The sequence below is a fragment of the Candoia aspera genome, chromosome 1, assembly GCF_035149785.1.
Source record: "Candoia aspera isolate rCanAsp1 chromosome 1, rCanAsp1.hap2, whole genome shotgun sequence".
NCBI lineage: Eukaryota > Metazoa > Chordata > Lepidosauria > Squamata > Boidae > Candoia > Candoia aspera.
The window spans coordinates 202,479,300-202,501,646 of NC_086153.1; the positions used below are offsets into that span (position 1 = coordinate 202,479,300).

At 39.0% G+C, this 22,347-nt stretch overlaps 1 protein-coding gene across 2 annotated transcripts in view; it reads right to left on the minus strand.

Annotated features, from left to right (window-relative positions):
• The window catches only part of GALNT13 (polypeptide N-acetylgalactosaminyltransferase 13), a 199,108-nt gene that overhangs the window by 171,044 nt on the left and 5,717 nt on the right, over positions 1-22,347 (minus strand). For both annotated transcript variants that reach the window (XM_063318363.1, XM_063318364.1), the window contains exon 2: positions 6,799-7,045. In XM_063318363.1, the coding sequence (XP_063174433.1) occupies positions 6,799-6,940 (142 nt within the window). In that variant the 5' untranslated portion in view covers positions 6,941-7,045. The remainder of the gene's footprint in view (positions 1-6,798; positions 7,046-22,347) is intronic.

Below are 22,347 nucleotides of genomic sequence, written 5' to 3' on the forward strand. Positions count from 1 at the left end.
TGATGACAGGTGGATCTGGACCCCTAATGACTGGAAAAGGGCCCTCCAGAACCTGGAAGTGAACTGTGGGCCTCTTGTTCGCTGAAAACGTCTGCAAAATCTGCATACTTGGCTGGCAAGTGGACTCCCCCTGCTACTGTGACTGCGTTGGTTGCTGGAGAGCGTGGAGCGGCTTGAATCTTGTGGTGCTGGCATTCCTTAGCTGGGAAGGAGATAGCTCCTGTAGTCCAGTTCATCAACGGGTTGTGGATCCTCAGCCAAGGCGTGCCTAGGATTACCGGCACATTTAGCGATGCAGTAACATAAAGCTGGATCCACTCAGTGTGGTCTCCCACTGTCAGTTGCACCGGTTCTGTGAGCCTTCTAATCGGCCCTGCTTTGAGTGGCTGGCCGTCAATGGTCTCCACTTCTATGGGGCATGGTAATTCTCTGGTCGGGATGTTGCAGTCTTGTACGGTCTGCGCATCAATAAAATTAGTTGAAGCTCCAGAATCCACGAGGGTCTCTAGCTTGACCTGGTGCTCTGGGTTGTCATGGATTATTACTGGTAAGTAGTAAAAGGCTTGCCTGGAATCTTCGGAATGAGCCCTCCTTAATTGATTTATGGTCTCCCTGCTGAGCTCTGTGGAGGGAGACCGCTGGAGTTTCCCTGGTTGGGAGTAGAGGCGAAGCTGGTCCCTGTTTCAGCTGCTTGCCTTGGGGCTCTTACTGGAGCTGCTTGGCCTCTCGCTGGGCAAGCTCTCACCATGTGCCCCTGGGCTCCGCAGTAGAAACACAGGGTTCTCTCTCTCCTTCTCTGCCTCTCAGTCTCGGAAATCAGTCTCCTGCTTGCCCCAATCTGCATTGGCTCCTCTTGTGCTGAGTGAGAGGCTGCTACAGAGAGAGCTGGAAATCCTGAAAATGCTCTGAGGGTCTTGCTTCTCCCCGGCTGCATCTGCCTAAGCTCCTCTAGCCTGGCATCTATGACCACCGATAGCTGATATAGGGCTTCTAACGTAGCTGGTGTTCCCTGGCGCACCAATTCATTCTTAATTTCCTCATCCAGCCCCTGTTTGAATTGGTCTTTTAATGCACTCTCATTCCAGTCCAGATCTCCTGCTAACAACTTGAAATCAGCAATGTAGACTCCCACCCTCTTGTTACCTTGCTTGAGCCTCCGAATTTCCCGGCTGGCCGTGGCTTCTCTGATGGGGTCGTCAAAGTGTGCTCGGAACCCTGCCAAAAAGTTCTGGTAGTCGTTGAGAATCGGGTCGTTGTTCTCCACCATGGGAATAGCCCATTTGGCAGCTGGTCCCTTCAGCAGGCCTAGGATGAAAGTGACTCTGGTTCTGTCTGTGGGAAACTCTGCGGGTCTGCTGTCGAAGAACATAGTACACTGTGTGAGAAAGATTCTCAGCTGTCCTGCTTCTCCTCCAAATTTCTCTGGTAGACTGCCCTGGGATCTCAACATTACTGGTGGAGCTGCTGCTGCTGCTGCTGCTGGTGCCGGTTGTGGGTTAATCGGAGCTGGTTGTTGTAACTGCTGTAGCATGGCAGCTTGTAATGTGTTGATCTGGAGATCTACTTGTTGCTGGTGTTGTTGTAGGGCTGCTGCCAATTGCTGGATGGCGAGCCGCATTTCTTGGTTTTCTGAAGACATTTCTAAACGTATCTCCTTAATTGCTTGTTCCTCCCTCTTTCGATGGGAGTAGGAGTTTGTTAGGATTGATGTCCTAACAACCAGGAAACACACTGAGACAAGGAACTGGTCTCTAATATTTATTACTAGTGCTTAACAGGAATCCTAACAAACTGAAGAAGCGTGGGAAAAACCCAGACATATAACCCCCAAGGGTTAAGGCGGTCCCGATCTGTGTCTCTTTGAATGGCTGAACAATTCCTCAGTGCTACGCATGCGCTTGACAGTCTGGATGGGAGCCCCCTGCTTGCCATCCTTACTCATGACAGGGACTTTGATATTCTCTAATGTCAGAAGAGTTACAGTATCAGTGTTTCTATCTATCAGAATGAGGGATGTAGTCTAGTATGATAAATCCCAGGAGATATTGCAGCCAGACAGGGAGGAAGGACTTGGGAGCAAAGTGAGGAAGAGAGATGAAATTGAGAACCACGAGAGTGCTGTGTTTAAAATTGTTATGTAATAAAGAGTTTCAAGTTACAACTTCCTCTGGAGTCTGCATTAAAACTTTCTAAGAAAGAACACAGAAAATTGCCTCTAGCTAGATCAGTTTCTCAGACATTATTTTCCAACAGATAGGCAGAACTATTGGTGTCATCTTGAAGTGAAATATTCAAATTCAATTCAACCACTGATTCATTTCACAGCACAGAATTTACAAAATATTACCAAGATGGAAGTTATGTTCAAATACTAACCTTCACCTGAAAATGCCAAGCTCAACAACAATTTAAAAACACAACAAAATAGAGTATATCATTAGCGGACAAGTAAAAAAATGTTTAAACATTCAGAAACCCTAGACAAATTAAGTTTTTATTTGACAAGGAAGAGTCCATCAAATCCAGCACAACAAAAGCTTATCCTTCAACCGGCACACCATAACTGAGAAGATCATAACTCAACACACCTCACAGGTTCAGAGGATCAAATGAAGAGTCTCTAAGTATGATGAAGTTTTCTTCACTTAAGAAAAATATAGCACTAATTTAGTACTTGATATCTAAGAATAGTCAGTACTAAAGTAATTCAACTGAAGTCAGTGTTTCAATAATGAAAGTTCAAAATCATATTACAAATATAGTAACAGCATACATCTATATAATCTTTAGCATTTCTGACATACCAGATGCTCAATATGTTCATACCTTGAACAGCCAAACATATCAGTATTTCAACACATCTAAGAGTGCTTACTCCCTAGGATGAAAAGACATATTTTCATTTTCATCCTTGTAAATGGATCCTAAAATTTTATCAGTGGTGCAACAACCTCTTTTTAAGCCTATCATTTTGAGTCTTAATGCTACACTTGTGTAAATTGATAAAATACTATGAAAGGTTTTTTTTCCCAAGAATGCCAGAGAACTGTGATAAGGCATAGTTAATTTCTTCATTTCTTAGAGTTGAAAGAGCACCAAGCAAATATAGGACGTTTCTGACCTCTCAGTCAGGGTATAATAACAATGCCTTGTCCAGATGGAGTGATACTGGTGAGGACATTTGTACAGTTGTGTTTGTGTGTATGTGGAGGTTCTTCTAAAGCTAATTCAGGAATAGGAAAGCATCCGACGCCTATAAAACAGGCAACTAAAAATGTAATGGCGGCATTAAACAATATTTGGTAAACAGTCCATGTTTGCCTCCAAATTCAACCATTGCTAATTAATAGCATAAAACATAGACAAGAAAAACAAAGCCAGGAATGAGAAACATATCTTAATCTTTGATTTGCTATTTAGTAAAATAACATTAAGATAAAGTGTTGAGTAATTGAGGCTGTAATTCTACACCAGTTAGGACATTTTAATCCCTTTGACTTCAAAAGGATTGAGGTCATAAATCAGATCATCTTAAACAATTATTCTTTAAATCACATGATCAACCCAGTTTTCCTCCAGTAAGTTCACAACAAAATAAATAAGGTTGTCCTAATTTTATCAAGTGAGATAGAGTAGTTAAAAAAATCTGTCAAAATTTTCTGGTCCAATATTTTTCCAGCCATGCCACACAATGGTTAAGTAGTAGTTAAGTAGTAGTTAAATCTTTAACATATATAAAAGACAGGAAGAGCCAGGTCTGCAAAAACAAATTGAGTCACAATGTACGGGACATCTTTATGCAACATTCAATATACATTAAAATGGGTAGTCCAAAACATAAGGTCACAATATGAATATTTATTTTCATCCATGATGCACAGGCTGAGGGGGGCAGTGGGAATGAATTTGAAAAGCTACTTCAACCTTACTGGAACTGCTCTGAACTTCAAATCCTACTGAAATAGGGCTGAAAATGTTTGTAGTAACAACCCTGGAACACTCCTGGTAAGATCAGAACAACCTGTGCACTGTAAGATTATGCCTGAAGACCAAGTAAATCAATCTGCAATTGCTGAATGGTCTCTCTCATCCATTTAATATTTAAAACACAGATTAAAAAACTTGCTGTGACAAGCAAATCAGAAGCTTCAGCAGGGCAAAGGGAGTTTTCTCCAGTACAAAAGTCACAACCAGGTATATTATATTCACACATGCACTTGCTCCCCCAAGAACAATGCAAAAGCAACTCTCACATGTAAAACATAGTGCATTTCATGCATTTTAAATGGAGTATCATTTTTGCAAAGTGCAAACTTCATCACCACAAGAAAACAAATCAATATTGCTGGACCACAATACAACAACCAGTAATGCCACTGACTAATAGGAAGAGGTCACTGTCCTATGGCAGAACACATTTTTTGCATGCAGAGGTTCCACTTGCAGCACCCCTAGGTGGGAGGACCTAAATGGACTCTTGTCCAGATCCCCAGAAAGCTACAGTCAGTGTAGACAAAACTGAGTCAGAAGAAGCCCGCTGGAGTTGATAAAGGCAGCTTCACCACTTCTCACTGGTACAAGCTCTATACCTCCTTGAACAGAACTTGAAGAATTTGGAAATTATATGTCAGCATACATTTTGGATTCATCCCCTGGCATGTTTCAAAATGCACTGTCAAAAACAACAAACATTATATACAAATAGCAAAGCTCTAAACAAAATGCTCTCTATAGACATACCTATATTTCTAGTTTTGTAATAGGCGAAAGGATCTGCCCTATGACTATAGCCTCCAGCACAGAAGCGTAGACAACCATTGAAACATTTACTTGGAAACAGCAGACGAATATCACTACGGTAAGTCACGTTATAGTTTGTGCTCACAGAATAGAACTGTGCTGGGATTTAATAAGAAGTACTGCATTGTGGAAGTATCGGATTTAATTATTTTTGTAATAAATTCTGAAGTTGAGTGAACCATTCATGATATAACATTCATGAACCAGTTCATGCCCTAGCTTAATTAATTCAATGGAAGAAGAGGAAGAGGAAGAGGAAGAAGACATCCTGCAACAACACCTTTAATGTTATTAAACAACAACATCTGCCTATCCCAGGTCCTTGGGAAGGATTCGATAGGTGGACAAAAATGCCAAATCCAGCCTAAACATCTGACTGTGCAACAAACAACAACAATTCTCTTTAAAAGATTCAGATAAACAAAACAATATTTTCCAATCTTCCCCGGAAAAGAGGCATTTTTGCTGCATCAGGTTTCTTTGGTCTTTGCAACTGGGCAGACTGAACCAGTTCAAGGATGAAAAACTGATAATTTCATTCTAAAGCAATACATCAGGCACATCTGCTTTTAGCAAAAAGGGCCAATGGATGCAGCTATATACCGTGCAGTGTGGTAGAGAGTCCTGATTTATTCTCATGTTTGGTCTACAAATCAGTAAATACGTTGACATCTCCATTTATCATTAAACAGATGGGTTGCATTTCCCCTCTCTCTTATAAGTGAAGTAGTTAAAGGAGCCTTTTAGAAGTGATATATCCCAATCCAATTTGAGGCTCAAAACCTCTTTGGCTCCTTTTTATAAATTATATTAAAAAGTAGGGAAGAACAATTGATGACGACTAATTTATCAAACCAGACTTACTGCCTCTTTAGCTTTTGGCTTATGCAATGATTGCTTACTATACATTGATTAAAATTAGTTTGTAATTGCCACTGCTTATATTTGCTATTATAATTTACAAGAATGGTTCAGAATTTTTGATATTCTCATATCGTTAATTTCTTTAGCTCACTATTTGATTGTTATTTGATTGTTGATTACTGCTTGATCATTGTGAGCCACCCAGGGTCATTGAGAGTCAGGCAGAATACAAGTTTAATAAATGTATTATTATTGTTATTATTATTATTTTATTTAGTTATTTATATTTCAAATTTCTATCACCGCCCATCTCTCCCAAAAAGGGGACTCTTATTACTATTTCTTACTCTTTTTCAGAGCATAATATTGCTTACCAAAAATGGAACAGTATGGTATGGCATGTACATATGTATATGGGTATTTAGAATAAAGATTACTTGTTCCAGGCACTTATTTCTCTATAATGAACCATATTGCTTTTGTGCATGAACAATGTTTATAAAATTAATGAATATTAAAAGCCAAAAACAACCAGTAAAAAACTTCATTTATTTTGGTAATCAATACCTTTAAATTGCAAAGTTATAGATTATCTTGAAGGTCATAGGTTTCTCCTTCTCCAAAAACAGTTGTATAAACAGTTTACACTCCCAGGAGCAAACGTCCAAACTCAAATTTAATTGGAAGAATTACTGTTTAGAATTCAATTTGAAGAGTTGCCGTTTGAGCCCGTTGTGAACTTCTGACTATAATGCTAGATGGAAGGGCCTCAGAGAATAGCCCAGATCAGCATTCCCCAATTTGCTACTCTCCATAATTCTGTGAATTTCTAGTCAGCACAGGTTTTGAGTAAGCTGGCTGGGAATTCTGATGTTGTAGCCCCAAGACTCCTGGAGAGCATCAGGTTGAGGAAGTCTGAACTACATTTAATATCTTTCTGAGCCTAACCATGTATGAGGAAAACATTTTACAACATTCAAGTCTGATCTGTTTAAAGGACTTTTGTTACATTATTCCTGCCAACACTTCCAATTCAAATATTGTACCTAGGCATTCAAACTACAGTTAGCACCACTGAGGAACAATCAAAATTAAGTCAAGGGTGATAACAAGTACCACCAAGTTTTATCTTACCCCTTAGAGCAGGCAGCAGGGACCTTTCTTTCTTGTCATCACATTTGTTACACTCACTGAAGTACAGCAGGAGAAACACATCAACCAGCACCCACATGAGAGAAGTGGCAAGAACCACCTTGCAGTAGACAAATCTCCGCATCCTTTATTTAGTTATTAGTTACAGACTGTAGTAAAGGCAGGCGCTAATATGATGCTATATCCAAGCCAAGGAAGCCGGCACGAATGCACAGATGAGAACATCCCACTGAAAAGTAAGAAAAGCAGGAGAATGGAATTAATTGACAAGTAAACAATTTCATAAGCATAACCGTTTTAACCCATTACTGTTTTCCTTTATAATATATTTATTAATTAGTCCTATTGTCTTCCATAATATGCAAGAAATGCATACCAAATTTTCAGAAAGAAAAAAAAAACAAACTTTCTGGTGTGTAATGGTATGTGGGAATGACCTTGGGAGACAGGAGGAAGAGCAGCAGACTAGGCAATGGTCAGATTAGAGGCAGCTGAAGCCACAGAAGGAATGGCGGGTGTGACAAACATCCCAGAAGGGACCCTCACTAGTTTCTTGGACTGTAAAGGTGAGGGGGGGAAATGTATTTTCAGACTTGCAAGATTTTGTCAGCCTTGCAAGGTAGTCTAGACAAGAAGCACACCCAGAAGTAGTAGCTCTCACTTTACTGTAAAGTTACATTAACAGAATCTTGCAAGTCATTCCCACCTACTATAACAGGTGTATTTTAGTGGTAGGTTTTTTTATGTTTTCCATATTCTGGTTATGCATATCTTTAAAGCATTCTTCAGAAATGTATGCTGACTCAAAAAAGAGAAAAATAATGAGCAACCATAAACCATATATTTAATGAACTCTCAAGTGAAGTATCTTGTTGCAATAACACTTGACCATACAAGAAAATGGATAAATGTTATAGCATTGTTGTCAACTACTGTTAAAAGATGCGCTGATCATATTCAAGTGGGCAGACATGGAATACCAGCATCAGTAAATATTGTTTTATAGTTCCTTTAGTTAATATACACAATTAGATGCTCCCCTCCTGAAATATCACTTTCTCTTGACATTATGTGGGGTTCTTGTCTGGTCTTTGCATATCTTTTCTTTGCACAAGTAATTACTGTAACATTTTTACTTTTACAATATGAAATGGTTTTCAAAAATAAGTTAATGATGTAATTCAGTTTCAGGTGATTATGATCAAATATCAGCCCATAATGATGCAATTAATCTCTTGATGACTCAATTGTGAACAGCAGATTATAGGCATATTGAAAAAATTGGAGCACAATACTGGGTGCCAATTTCTTTAAATTTATATTCATGCATTTTCATTTATTACCTAGCAGGAGGTTGCCTCCTCTATTTACTTTTATTATTGTTCATTTTGTAAACTTTTGCCTTTCCAATGTATTAGCAGCAGTTCTACAAATTGAAATTCACTGTATCTTGAAGGAATGCCTCCAATGAGCCGTAATACAGGAAGGAAAGAATGGGGACATAATTGGGACATTATATCAAGCACAGTGGGATGTATTTTAAGCCCAAATCCAGAAACTGTGAACAGGAGGAATCAAAGCAGGTAGGCTGAATAAATAACGGCTTTCTCTTCCAAAAAGGAACAGATAAGCACTAGTTTTGATTGCCTTGGTAGCCATTCCCAGGAACTACAGGTAAGAAAAAATGGACCAGTAATGGGATCATCATCTTAAAAACTGTGATAGAAGTAGCCACATTGGAACTGGCAGTTGATTAGGAAGTATTCATCACCAATGAATGCATTTATAAAAAGGTGTTGTATATAGTCACCGGCTGGGTGACCTTGGGCCAGTCACTCTCAGCCCAACTCACCTCACAGGGTTGTGGGGAAAATAGGAGGAGGAAGGAATATTAGGTATGTTTGCTGCCTTGAGTTATTTATAAAAATAATAAAGGCAGGATAAAAATTAGATAGATAGATAGATAGAATTTATATATAAGATACCACCCAAAAGCAAGCTTTGTCTCCAGATTATGGTTCTGCCATAGTGGAAAGTGATTCTGCTTCTAAAAATCAAATATTAAAATTTTCATTAATTCACTCATTCTTTTAAGCTTGACCTATCAGAGTTACTGGTAGCAAGTCTATATTCAAACTCAAAACAGCACTACAGTAAAATAAGTTTTAATTAAAAAATAATAATAAACTCCAACAAAACAAAATAATTAAAACTAATTCTTTTATAATACATTATTAAAGGCATTTTATTAAATACAGTTAAAAGGATTATTCTGATGTAGTTATTAATTTTCCCACTCATCATATTAAAACTTGTAATTCCATGCCATGTTTGAAAGGGCTCTGATTCCAGATTTGATGAGCGATGCCACAGGTTGTATACTCCTGATTCAAAACATGTGCCTGATTGACCAAACCACATTTCAGTTCACTCATGGCTAAATGGATCTTATCTGTCTCCATCCTGAAACTTCTTTGTCACCAGTTTCACCACTCTCCATAAAAAGTCTTTTTAACACTATGCTTTCTATGTCCAGCTCTGAGCACAGCTGCTAGAATAGCTGCTATTCTTTAGGGTCTCCCTTCTCTCCAGCTACGGCACATTAGCAGCCATGCTTAGAGACAAGCCATTGAAAGCATGGTGGAAGAAGTGACATCCCATACAGAAAACTAGGATTTTCCTATGCTATGCAGCAAGGAAGATCCCATTGTGAAAATAGGAACTTTTCCCCCTACAAACCTTTCTCCAAAAAGGGGGTTTTAATGGTCAACACAAGAAGAAAGCAGGAAGAAGGAAAGCCTATATAGTTGTGTGTGTGCTCAAATGCCTGTGGGTATGACAGACAGTTCAAGAGAGGGGAAGGATGTGTGTGTGCCTCTCTGAGTGGAAGGTGAAAATACATTTCTGTGTGGTTATGTGTCAGGGGAATGCTGCGTGTCTGTTTCCTGTTTTTTAGGGAACGATCTTAAGATAACTTTGACAAAAGACTGTGTTTAACCTATCCCTGAGGAATCAGCAGCTTGCACACTATATGATAACCAAGCCTGCCATTCTCCATGACTTTCCTTTAAAAAAAAAAAAACTCAGCAGAAAAAGCATCCAGCAAATTCACACATTGCTATCTTGTATGTTTAGTAATTCCAACTTAAAAAATTTACATAGCTAACATGTAGGGCAAGATTTACCACACAGCCAGAAAAGCTATCTGAGTTTTGTGACAGAATCTGTCAAATGGATCCAATCCCTGAAAAAAGACATAAATTTTCCTTGTCAGTCATGACTTGCTCCCTGAAGCAAGAAGAATATATGAAGTTCATAAACTCATATCATATACCCAATCTTATCCCTGACACCCAAGCAAAAACTGTGAAAACCTTCAAAATGGTATTTATGATATATATAAAAAAATGAAATATATACAGTAACACTTAAGGCAAATAGGTTTGAGTCCTATGTTATGCTAATATGAAAAAGTTTATAGAAGAAAAATTTGGCACTCCCTTCCACTGCTAGAAAAACTTTGCCTCCATTCCCTCTGCCTCTGCCAAAAACCGTTTCCAGAGGATGGAGATGGGGTGAGGTGGGACAGAAATGGAGAGGTTTCCATTTGTGACTTTCCCCAAATAGCTTGCATTTGGAACCCATGCTGATTTTGGATTGTTTCCCTCCTCCTCCTCTGCCTCATTTTGTATTTTCCAGAAGACTCCCTCAACCCTGGGATGGGGAGGAGTGTGGGTGACTGCAATGAGGAGGAAGGAATAGGAAATTTTCCTTTCATTAAGTTCTTTATTCTGTATAAGGCTCAAGGTTGAAATGGAAGCAATTACAGCCCAAGAAACTATATACCACTTTCTGTAAAAGCTTATATCGCTTTCTGACTATTTCTTAACACTTCAATGAACTTAAAATCTCATTGAAATACTCTCAGTATAATATTTTCCCTGTAAGAAATGCACTGAGACCTACAGTATATATTCCTGAAACAGGGAAGAAAACATACAACAGAGAAAGGATGCAGCAAACTAGAAGGTGCCTGAACAATTTCAGAACATCATTCAGCCTGTTAGGTCCAAGACTCTTTAATTTTCTTCTCACTATAGTATTAGAGGCCTCGGGCCAGCACCCCAAGATACACTGGCTGCTGCACCACAGGTTCAATATACACGGGCCTTGGCTTCCAACAGTGCTTTTTTCAAAACAAGTGCCTTTTAATTGAAGCGTAATGCAAAGGAACACAGCATTTTCTGATATGAAATCTCAGAGCAGGTAGGAGTTTGTAGATTCTGAAGACACAGACATTTTGTAAACCAATATGGTTAGAATCAGGACTGGCAACAGAACAGTTGAACTCAAAATGTGTGTTTACCTTGGGAATGAGGTGCTTCGTAATTGAAGAAGGGAATGTGCAAAAAATTCATGAATTGGGGCTTTTACAGAACTCATTACTGAAGAGCTTTAAAAGCATTGCTGGTTAAAAGTTGTTAACAAGGTAAAAAGCCTGATAGCTGCATTACAATGGAGGCATAAGTAATATGTGATAACATGCTATCTGCAGAATGGTTCTTGCCTAAAAGTAAAATCAATTTGCTAGCAGCATGGCCAACTATAAAAACCATGTAAATCATGAGTTCTGAACCAAGGACAGGAGAATTACAGAAATAAATTACTATTCGCTCAATCGCCCTTAAAGAGGATTATAATTGTCCTGATTTATGATTTAGTTACATTTTAATAATGTACATTCTGGGTTAAAACAAGGTCTAATCCTCCTCGTTTAGTCTTCTAAACTCACAGCTATTCAATCTCCCTCAAGGCCTTTCATCTATCATTGTATACACTCACATAAGTAGAAACAGAGGGATGCTAACAACTTGGCATTTATATATGATCACTTGGAAAGCTACTCATCTGCTTTTCTGACTTGGAACACTGATTTTGTTTATTGTCAAAAGCCTCTCTGGTTAAAAACAAGTTTTCAACTGCTCCTCATCAAAGCCTTCTTTTTCGTCCAAATCCAGAACACTACTGACAGTTCTCAGTGAGCTACATTGTGCAAAAGTCCCCCAAGGCTGACTTTTAGGGTACCAGAGCACCAGGTAGCTCCTGAATTATTGGTACACACAACAAAGCTCAGGAAAGATCCTGAGTCTCATGAAGAAGGGGACTCTACAATTATTTAGCAGATATGAGATACAGGAATTCATCAAACTAATGAGCTAAAGCACAGCAATCCTTCCTTACTAAAGAATAGGCAAAATGCCTTCCAGCCCATTGATAAGCAGTGAAATCTGGGGGGGGAGGGAGAAGTAGTGGCTGAATTACCAGTGACAACAATTGTCTCTGAAGCTGGACACTCTTTTTCTTTTTCTTTCCAACCAACTGAAAACAAATTATGTAAAGAGGTTTGGGGGTCTCTCCATTAGCAGGACAACTCTGCAAATTTGGTCCAAAGGGGGGTAAAAACAGCAAAAGAAAGACTGAGCTTGAAAAACCACCCTGACCAATTCTACCAGTGTATGGAAGAAGCCATTGGGTACACCTAGGACATCTCTATTTTAAGCCCTTCTTCCTGGTAATGTGACCCAAAGCTGAAACTCTGCAGCCTGCCCAGTGCTTCCCAGTGCCCACATACAAAAACACAACACAAGAGGAACATAGAAACATGCACAGACACATTACCTCATCACAGGAAAAAAAACTACAGATGCTTCCTATAGTCACTGCTGGTAAGAGGGCTGAAATTCCAGAAGCTATGTTCTGCATGTTTTCCATACCTTATTTTTAAATCAAGAGTCTCTTTGAGCTTAATATTGTAAAGAGGCTTCTGGATAGCTTGAAAATACTATACCTTTGCTGTGAAAAGAGCTGCTATGAAAAAAGCGTATGTGAGAAAAGGCAAACCAAGCTGACAGCTTTTCTGACAGATGCAAGTCCAAGATAACTTTAAGATATCATTCTGGCTTATCTTTTCTAACAGGTATTATTTCTGGCCAACAAGATGCATTCGGGAAGCTCAAGAAGATAAAGATGAGAGTCACAGCTACAGCAGGCTTCCCGTGATTCCAGAGGAAACACACAACCCTTAGGGCTAGCTGCCACTGACAGTCTGATTCTCCATGAAGACAATATGACCCTCATGGCAGCAGACATATTCTGTCCCTTGTATCTCCCCAAAACTGACTCCCCAAATTACTATGGTTTGTTTGTTCTTTAAATAACATGTATCTCTGTATTTCTGGCCCCTTGCCTATATCTAGCACTGGAAAGAGAGATCTTACTTACTGCTTCATTTGAAATAAGGAGGTTTAGTCAAGCTCAGGGTCCAGACCATCCAGCTCTCTTGCTCCAAAGCTTTACTAAGCTGTATCTTGATCCAATACCACAAGCACTACACAGTTGTTGTTTATTCGTTTAGTCACTTCCGACTCTTCACAGAGCTTTCAAAATTGTCCCTGGATGATGGGGACTTTGGTATAGCACAGCAGTGAATTAGGATTAGTATCCAATTGATACAGTATCTGACTGCACACATGCTAAATCCTTTGATATTCAGAACTGGACGAAATGAGAGACAGATCTCAGGCACTGAAAGGCACATTGAGCCAAGCTGTGTGAGTTGAGAATGCTGTGCTTTCTCAGAGACCACAGTCTTTATTGGTCATTTCCTCAAACCTGCATCTTCCCATAACTGACAGCTCTTTCTATGTCCTTTCACAACTTCCAGAGTGAACCACAGGGCTGTGTGGCATTTTAGATTTGAAGGCAAAAAAAAAAATGCTTCAGAGAACATCTGGATGCAGGTGTAGCACCCACCTGACTGGTGCTACAAGAGCATCTTTGTGGACTTCAAAGCATCTTTATGTCTTCCAGTCCAAAACACTGCAGTCTCCTAATAGGAATAGTCAGGGTTGTACCAATTCAGGTCTGATAGTCATGTATCACTCCCTCAAATTTGGGCATACTCTTCCAAAACGTGCTGTTGACATAAGGGGCCAATTATTAAATATTAATAACCCATGGCTCTGGGTGACTTAAAATATACAATTAGAATACAGTCATAAAATCCAAAAAAATCTAAAAGATTGGTTTTCATAACTACAACTGAGACCTAAATACCGTATACCTGCACTGGTACAGGAGAAGAGTCTTACAATAATCCCAACGTTCTTTATTCATCCAAAATTAAGTACTAACAGACTTCCAGAAGAACTTGAACTACGACCTCTAATAGTTTTATGTGCAGCTTTTCCTCCACCTCTGGCATGGCATGCAAAGAACTGAAATCCTATTACTGGGTTAGATAAAGCAAATTTCAGCATGATGTCCAGACAGTAATCTATAGTTTGGCTAATTAATTTATGTTACATACCATCATAATCAGTGTGATGAGTCTTAGCGGTTTACAACCATCGTAACAATGTAAACTACCAATTCATATCAATAAAATGACTATAAAAATAGCAAAGAAAATTGCTAAGCATGTTACTCAAAAGCCAATAAAAAAGATAGGCACCAACCACAACATTTGTCCCCAAAGTGTCTATGGAAGAGATCTGTTTAGCAGCCTTATAAAATGATGCATTGAAACAAACCAGCTTCATAAACCATGGTTTCAATTTGGTACAGTTTAGAAAGCTGTGGTTAAACATAACACTTCTTTTCCCAGATCTGGATGTCATACAAGTTAGACTTCATCCCAAAAGGGAACTAAAACAAGCCTGGAGGGAGTGCAAATGCTGGTGGACAGTTTGCACAACATATTACACTATATTTTGGTAGGAAGCAGGAGTAGCTCAGAGAAGTTCTATTCCTGCAAACATGCCTCTGCTGGATTATTTTAAACAACAAGACAGCTGGGGAAAACTTAACTTTCCTCAATTTACCTATAGTAGCTACAGTTCCAGGTAAGCCACCACATCTAGCCACTATTCTACTGGCTGGAATATCAGCATGGGAGACTAGCAAACTGCCTCCAAGAACCATCTGCCATGCTATCTGGTGAGACAAGCTCATCATTTATACTTACTGTTATCTCATGGTCAAATCACTCAGTCAAGGTTTTATAGAAAACAGATTATTTTTTCAGGGACAGGACATCATTTTGTATACTGTAATGCAGCAGCAGCCAAAAATATTGTAAAATTCAATATTTTAACATTTAAGTTTAACAAAAAAATAAAATTTAAAATTATGTTTGAAAAAATTAAGAGGTCACACTCTCATGAGATCACTTGTGAGAACACAGAAATATGAGATTAGGTTATTTTATGAAATATTTGTCATTTTACATTTCATGAAATGTGTTTGTTTGACCACATTTATACCCCCCCCCCAAATCTATCTGTCTCTGGGCAAAGTGCAGGAGCAAACCAAGATAGAATATCTTGACAATTAAAACATTCCAACCACCCAAACAATCAAAATAATGATAAGAAAACAAATACAATTCAATAAGTGTCATTAAAACAACACAGTTTTAAGGGCCTTCCTGAATAAAAGGAGGGCAGGGGCCAATCATACAGCTGACAAGAGAATATTTCCTACTGTGAGATCTACTACCAAGAAGTCTGCTAGTTAACCTCCTGTGGTGGTGAAGTGAATTCTGCAGCAGGTTTCCCTTGATTTTTATACCAGACAAACAAAATCATCCTTGGCAAGGCAAGAATACATCCCTATCCTTCACCGGAATGATTACCAGTACTTTGAGTTAGGCCCAGTAGTTTACTGGCAGCCTAAACAGATCCTATTTTGCAGTAATAGATTTCTTCAACTACGGTAGCAGTCTTGCTGCTGCACTTCTCTACAAACTATAGCTTCCAGGTCATCTTCAAAGGCAGCTGCATGTACATGTTGCAACAGTCCAGTTGTGAAGTTATCAGGGTATAAGCTAATGTTACTAGAGCATCAGAGTTCAGACAGAGCTGCAACTGGCACACCAGCCAAACCTAGGCAAAGGACATTCTAGTTATTGCTTCCACGTGCTGATCCAGCAAGAGTTGTGAGTCCAGGAGGACCCCCAAGTCAAACACAAACAACTTCAGCCTCTTGACCCAATTAAGAGCAAATACTGGGACTGATGTTAGCTGAGCCCAATGTTTACAGTCATACTATACTTCTGTCTTGCTAGGTTGAATCTGAGCTTGTTTCCTTCACCCATACCCTAGCAGCATCCATACACTGATTCAAGCTAGCTATGGGATTTCAAGTTTTGCATGGGGTGGCAATGTAAATCAGAATATTGATGACATCTGATTACAAACTTATGGATGGCCTCTCTCATATAACTAAGACAGGGAAGGACCCAACTCCTGCAAGATCTCATAATGGTGCACCCAAGGGCCCAATCACTGTTTTCCCATGATCCCTGACTAGACTGCCTACTCAGGAAGCAGTGGAACCAATATAGCATGGTGGCTCCTACTCCCAACCATTTCAGAAGGTCCAAAAGAATATCATGGTCAATGGTATTAAATGTTGCCTAAATGTCCAAGAGGAGGAGTTTACTCCCTCATCCAGGCCCCAGCGAACATAATTAGGGTGACTAATGTAGTTAGTCTGATTTTTAGTCAGGCCTCTGCAGTGCAACCCACATCACCTTTTCAACAATCTTTCCTAGAAGGGGTCAGAGGCAAGAAATTGATCAAATTTTCATGGCTGGATTGACAAGCAGTCTCTTCAAAAGGGGTGTGTGTGCAACACTACCTCCTTCAAGGCTAGCAGCATCACACCCCCTCTCAAAGAACCATTTGTTACCTCTCAAATCCAGCCACACATGCCCTGCCTGGAGGAACCCAAGTTGAAATGCAAGACACTACCCTCTAGCACTCCAAGGTTACTTTACACATTTGTGTAGTCTCATGTACTACACAGAAGCTTTAATGTTCAGAAGTAAAAGCATATCTGCCAGCCACATTTTATTGGTCCTATTTTAGGAAACAGTCTCTTAAAAATAAGTTCATTTCATACTTCTGATTGACTTCTTTCTAAAGACAGGCTACTCATCTATTTAATCAGAATAGACAATGAGAAATGATACAATACACAACCTGTTGTTACCTGTTTCTCAACAAATATTACCTAACCCTAAATTTTAAGTAATATTTGCTAACATATATGTCTGTGAAATCTTACTAGATCAAATTAAACAGTATTACTGCCTGGCTTCTTTTGTACATATTTAACTTTCCACAGCTGAATCCATCAACAGCTTCACTGTGAGGCATTGCATTTGACAGCAGTTGCTTGGCAACAAAATTAGTAGTTTTCTCCATAGTACCTGTGGTGTTTGCATTCTCAAATTTTGGTAGAATTCAGTGAAATACAGCTTCACTTGGTCAAACATATAAAACCATCCAAGCAATTGCTCAAAAGTAATGGTGCAAAATACTCGTACCAATTGAAGGTCGTAGCTAAGAGTATACACACTTATTGGTGTTCATGTTCTACTGAACTAAATGGGATTTAATTCTGAATGGGTTGTGTGTGTATAGGACTGAACCACTGATGGCCACTGGCAACTCATCTCAGCCTTATATCGCCTCCTTCCTACAAAAGCTTTCAGATACCAGGGTATTCTATATCTCCACAAAGGCAGATTGCGATTAATGAAAAAAAAAAAAAACTATCTTGAACAGCCAAATGTGCCAAATCCAGTTTACTTACAATAGGAAGGCTCAAACATGTTTTCAACTCTTTAACTGAAGAATTATACACATACCTCTTCAGCTTTTTCAGATAGTTACTTTCCATTATCCTCTGTTTACAGCATTTTGGGTAATGGGGTGGAAAACCAGGTTCTTCTATTGGAAAATGCTAGTCATTTTTTCTGCAACCAGGTTAAATTAATGAAACAGAAAACCATATTGTTTGTGCATGGTCATAAACCTATACTTGATAGCTGTTATTAGTAAATGGGAATAGCAGTCAATAGGACTATTTCAATTGCTTCCCCAGACCTTCAAGGGAAGAGAGAAGAATTCAATATGCTTCCTCCTGCGCATATTGATGGATATAGCAACATTTAAAGATAATTTTTTCTTATTTATTCAGTTTGTATAGCTGCCCACTCAACATGTGAGTCAGAGAGGCAACAGGAAATAACTACAAAATATAAATATAATATACAGTAGTATAATAAAGCATGTTGCACCAGAGGCAGTTTGTGAAATAATTCAAGGTTTCTGCTTTTTAAAATAGTATTACAAATTAAGGTGGAACTACTTGTTTAGGTGGGACGCGGTGGCGCTGCGGGTTAAACCGCTGAGCTGTCGATCGGAAGGTCGGCGGTTCGAAACCGCGCGGCGGGGTGAGCTCCCGTTGCTCGTCCCAGCTTCTGCACACCAAGCAGTTCGAAAACATGCAAATGTGAGTAGATTAATTGGTACCGCTTCGGCGGGAAGGTAACGGCGTTCCGTGAGTCATGCTGGCCACATGACCCGGAAGTGTCCTATGGACAACGCCGGCTCCAAGGCTTTGAAACGGAGATGAGCACCGCCCCCTAGAGTCGGACACGACTGGACTTTACGTCAAGGGAAACCTTTACCTTTACCTTTACTTGTTTAGGTGGACTCTCCTGTTTCTTTTCTTACTTCAATCAGTGAAAGCAAAAGTGGTAAATTCCCTCCATCATATCCCCCCAAACTGCTTTGAGGCATTTGAGATCCTTCTGTAATGGTCTTTGAGCCTTTCCGCTGAATTGACCACCTGACCTAGGGGAAAAACAGTTCTTTAAAGCCTTGCAAAGGCAGGCAGGGTTGGGGCCATCCAGACCTCAAGGCAGAATGCCATTCCCTAGGCCAGCCACGGAACGGAGAAGGCATTATCACATGGTCCTACCAGATGACACTATTTAAGTGATGGGACTTGGAGCATGCCAGCCCTGTCAGATCATACCAGACGGGCAAAGGTAACTGGAGGTAATATACTTCTTTGCTATATAAAACATTTATATTAAATTGTAAAATTACGTTTTTAAAAGCTGTTTCAAAAATATTAGGTGAATTGAATTTATATTTCATTATGCTTCTCAAACTACATTTATCTATTATACTATTTTCTAAAATCTACATAAAGGATCAAATCAAAATCCCTAACTGGAATCAAAACAGGCAGAAAATGTACAGCCAAACCAATTCCCTACAGACTTAAGTTCCCTGCACAGATGGTACTTAATTAGGACGTAAAAGGCAATGAAGACCAGGAAGAGTAAGTGCTCCAAAATATTTAACTGGAGCCCCCAAAAACACTATAATCAAACTTAAAGGAAAATGAAGCATCAAATATTTAAAAAACTGAGAGGAGAATGAAGCATTTAAATACCAGTTCTTCAGAGCCTTGAAAAGACATTTGATGTGTTCAGCTACAATAATTACAAACCAAAATTGACATTTACTCATCGTAATACAAATAAACACAATTGCAATGTTAATGCAGTTCAAAATACTTGCTCCATCATTGTTCTAGATATGATGACAAATTTTCCTATGCCAGGGCTTAATTATAACTATTTAAAAAATGAAATCTGATGCTCCTTTTCCACCAATGAGCAATTCAGTGGAAAGGCTCAAAGGCTGCTACAGAGGGATCTCAAATGCCTCAAAGCAGTTTGGGGGAATATCATGGAGGGAATTTACCACTTTTGCTTTCACTGACTGAAGAAAGAAGAGAGACAGGAGAGTCCACCTAAACAAGTAGTTCTACCTTAATTTGTAATACCATTTTAAAAAGCAGAAACCTTGAATTATTTCACAAATAACTGCAGACTTTCACATGTTTGAGGTTATTACAACTCCCAACTTTTCCATTGATCATGGTGGGTGAAGCTTCTGGAACTTGGAATCCTAAACATCTGGAAGATACTAGCTTGCCCACCTCTGTATTAAGCCTTATATCCCTTTTGGAAGCGTGCACTATTTTTGTATGCTCATTTCCCTGCAAAAGTGCTTTATACACTGGAAACAAATTTACTTCTTTGGGCACGGCAATGTAAAGTAAAATGTTAATGCTTGTTGCAAGAAACACAGCCATCAGCTTCTGCTTCAGAAGCAGAGCAGCCCATTCAGCAGTTTTCTTCCATACTGCAAGGAGGGTTGGCTGGCTGGGGAATTCTGGGAGTTGAAGTCCACACATGTTAAAGTTGCCAAGTTTGAGAAACACGGATCTAGACTAATGCTGGCTGGCTGGCTGGCTGACTTCCAGACCTCAGGATTTCTGGCAAGAGTTCTTCTGGCCCCATGATGAAATGCAGTCAAAACCCCCAATACAACCCTGAGAAAATAATACCACAGACTGTAACAAAAACAGCATGAATTATCATTTAATTCCCACTAGTTTAAGATATGTATATTTATTTCATAGGTATGACAGCATACAACTGATTACTCAGCAGTCTTATATGGTGAATTAAAATGGATTTTGGAAAAGAAATAAATCAACTTATATTTAGATTAAAACCATCTTAATCTTAAATTATTTTCTAATAATTCTCCATCCTGCAGCTTTTGGCTCTACTATAGATTTTCTAAAACATACTGAAACTGAGGTGGGAAAAATTCTATTTAACTTTTAATTCTATTTAAAATTTCCTTGGATTGTTCTTTTTGCTTGCTGCTGTATGTTTCAAGTATTTAAAAAATACTGTCCAACACAAGGTAGATGGGACTACATAAAAATAAGTTTATAATCTATCAGCCTGAGGATTTACTAAAAAGTTTCTGTCTTCAGAAAACGCATATTAATAACTGTGTTATCCCCTGTACAATGCTTGTGATAAGCACACAACTTCCTTTCATATTCATCTATAGCCAAATAAAACACACCTGCTTCCGTACAGAACTGGCTATTCTTTCAAAAGCATTAGATAATTCCATAATTTAACTTCCCAGGATGGTCTTTTGTCATCCTGACAACAGACATTTTCCCCCACAAAATCCAGCAGGAAATGTTGCTTCATAATCTATATGGTGGAACTTTTACAGTGATAGGGACTGCACTTCAACACTCTAGCTGATTAAAGCCTATTGACCTCAATGGGATTCAAGCAGTCCATTGAAAAGTAGAAATCCATCCTTTGTGGTCAAGGTTTCTTACTTCTTTCATGTCAATAACATGGGACTTTCAAATGTAGCTTACAGGTTGACACAGTTGTTGAAATCATATTTTTAGGCAATCAAGATTTTAAAACCTAGTTCTAAATTAGATTTGATTCTGTGTTACACAGGTCAAATCATATTTTCTCCAAAGTTTAAGATGACACTTTGCACTCAAGTTCATATAACTAAATCATATTTTTTTTTTTAAAAAAAATAGTTACATGAAGAATAGGAGACAAACTGTGATTAAAAACTACATTCAAATAGAAAATATAAATTTTGCTTTTACAAACAAGACAATAGCTACTTGGTTTGTATTACTTGCAATGCTGGAACTTTAGCCCTCAGTTTTAAATCTATTCTCTGTAATACAGTTTGCACAGGTACTTAAGAGTAGTGTCCACAGTTATATTTTAAAGTATACTTGGATTTCATTGTCATATGTTGTTTGATTAGCAAGGAATAAATGCATAGAAAGCAGGTTTACCTCGGATGCATAATGAGGGCACTCTAAAGGTCAAGAAATTTCAATTTTCTTGATTCAGAACTATTCATTTGACACATGGAAGATGCACACTCTACTAGGAGTCTATAGCCATTAATTCTGCATTTTTCCCAGCAGAGTGAATCAGTTGTGCTTACACATGCATTCAGACCTAGCAGAGATCAGCTTACAAAGCAGTCCTACAAGCCTGGGAAAAATACATGGTTGCTTTAAGCATTCAAAAAGACCCGCTTTGCATGCGTTCCCACATTCCAGATCTTTCAAAGGATTTGCACAGACTCACACTTTACTTGTATTTAAAACATTTAGAGCCAACTCATTCTGTATTGATTATGTATCAGAAAAAACCGCTTATTCTTAGTTGGAAAAATTCCAGCTGAAAGTTGCAGTTACTTACATACCAAAAAATGTAAATAACCACAACTATCAAATACTTCTGACCAAGGTGTCAAAGGTGGCTTGCCCCGCCTTCTTCCTAGAGACAGAGTGTGACTGGCCCAAGGTCACACAGCTGGCTTTGTGCCAAAGGCGGGACTAGAACTCTCGGTCTCCCAGTTTCTAGCCTGGTGCCTTCACCACTGCACCAAACTGATTCTCACATACCATTTTATTTGCTATGTTTCTTTTTCCACCACAGAAAACTCTTTCGAAGTGTACCTTTAAGATGGAGCAAGTTGGAACAATTTTGGGGATGTATATATTACAGCACTTCAGATTTAAAGGAGAAAAGATACTTCACACACTTGGATTCACTGAGCACCTGCTGGTAATCCCATTGGCATCTTTTCCCCAGATTGCACTGCACCTGTGGAGGAAGCCGGACAAGCCCAGGAAAAGATGGCGCTGCTTTAAGGAGCTGCTGACAGGTACTATGAGAGCCCTTCAAGCACTTGTTTCCCTTCAAATTTGAAGCATGGGCACAGGTCTACTTTCTGT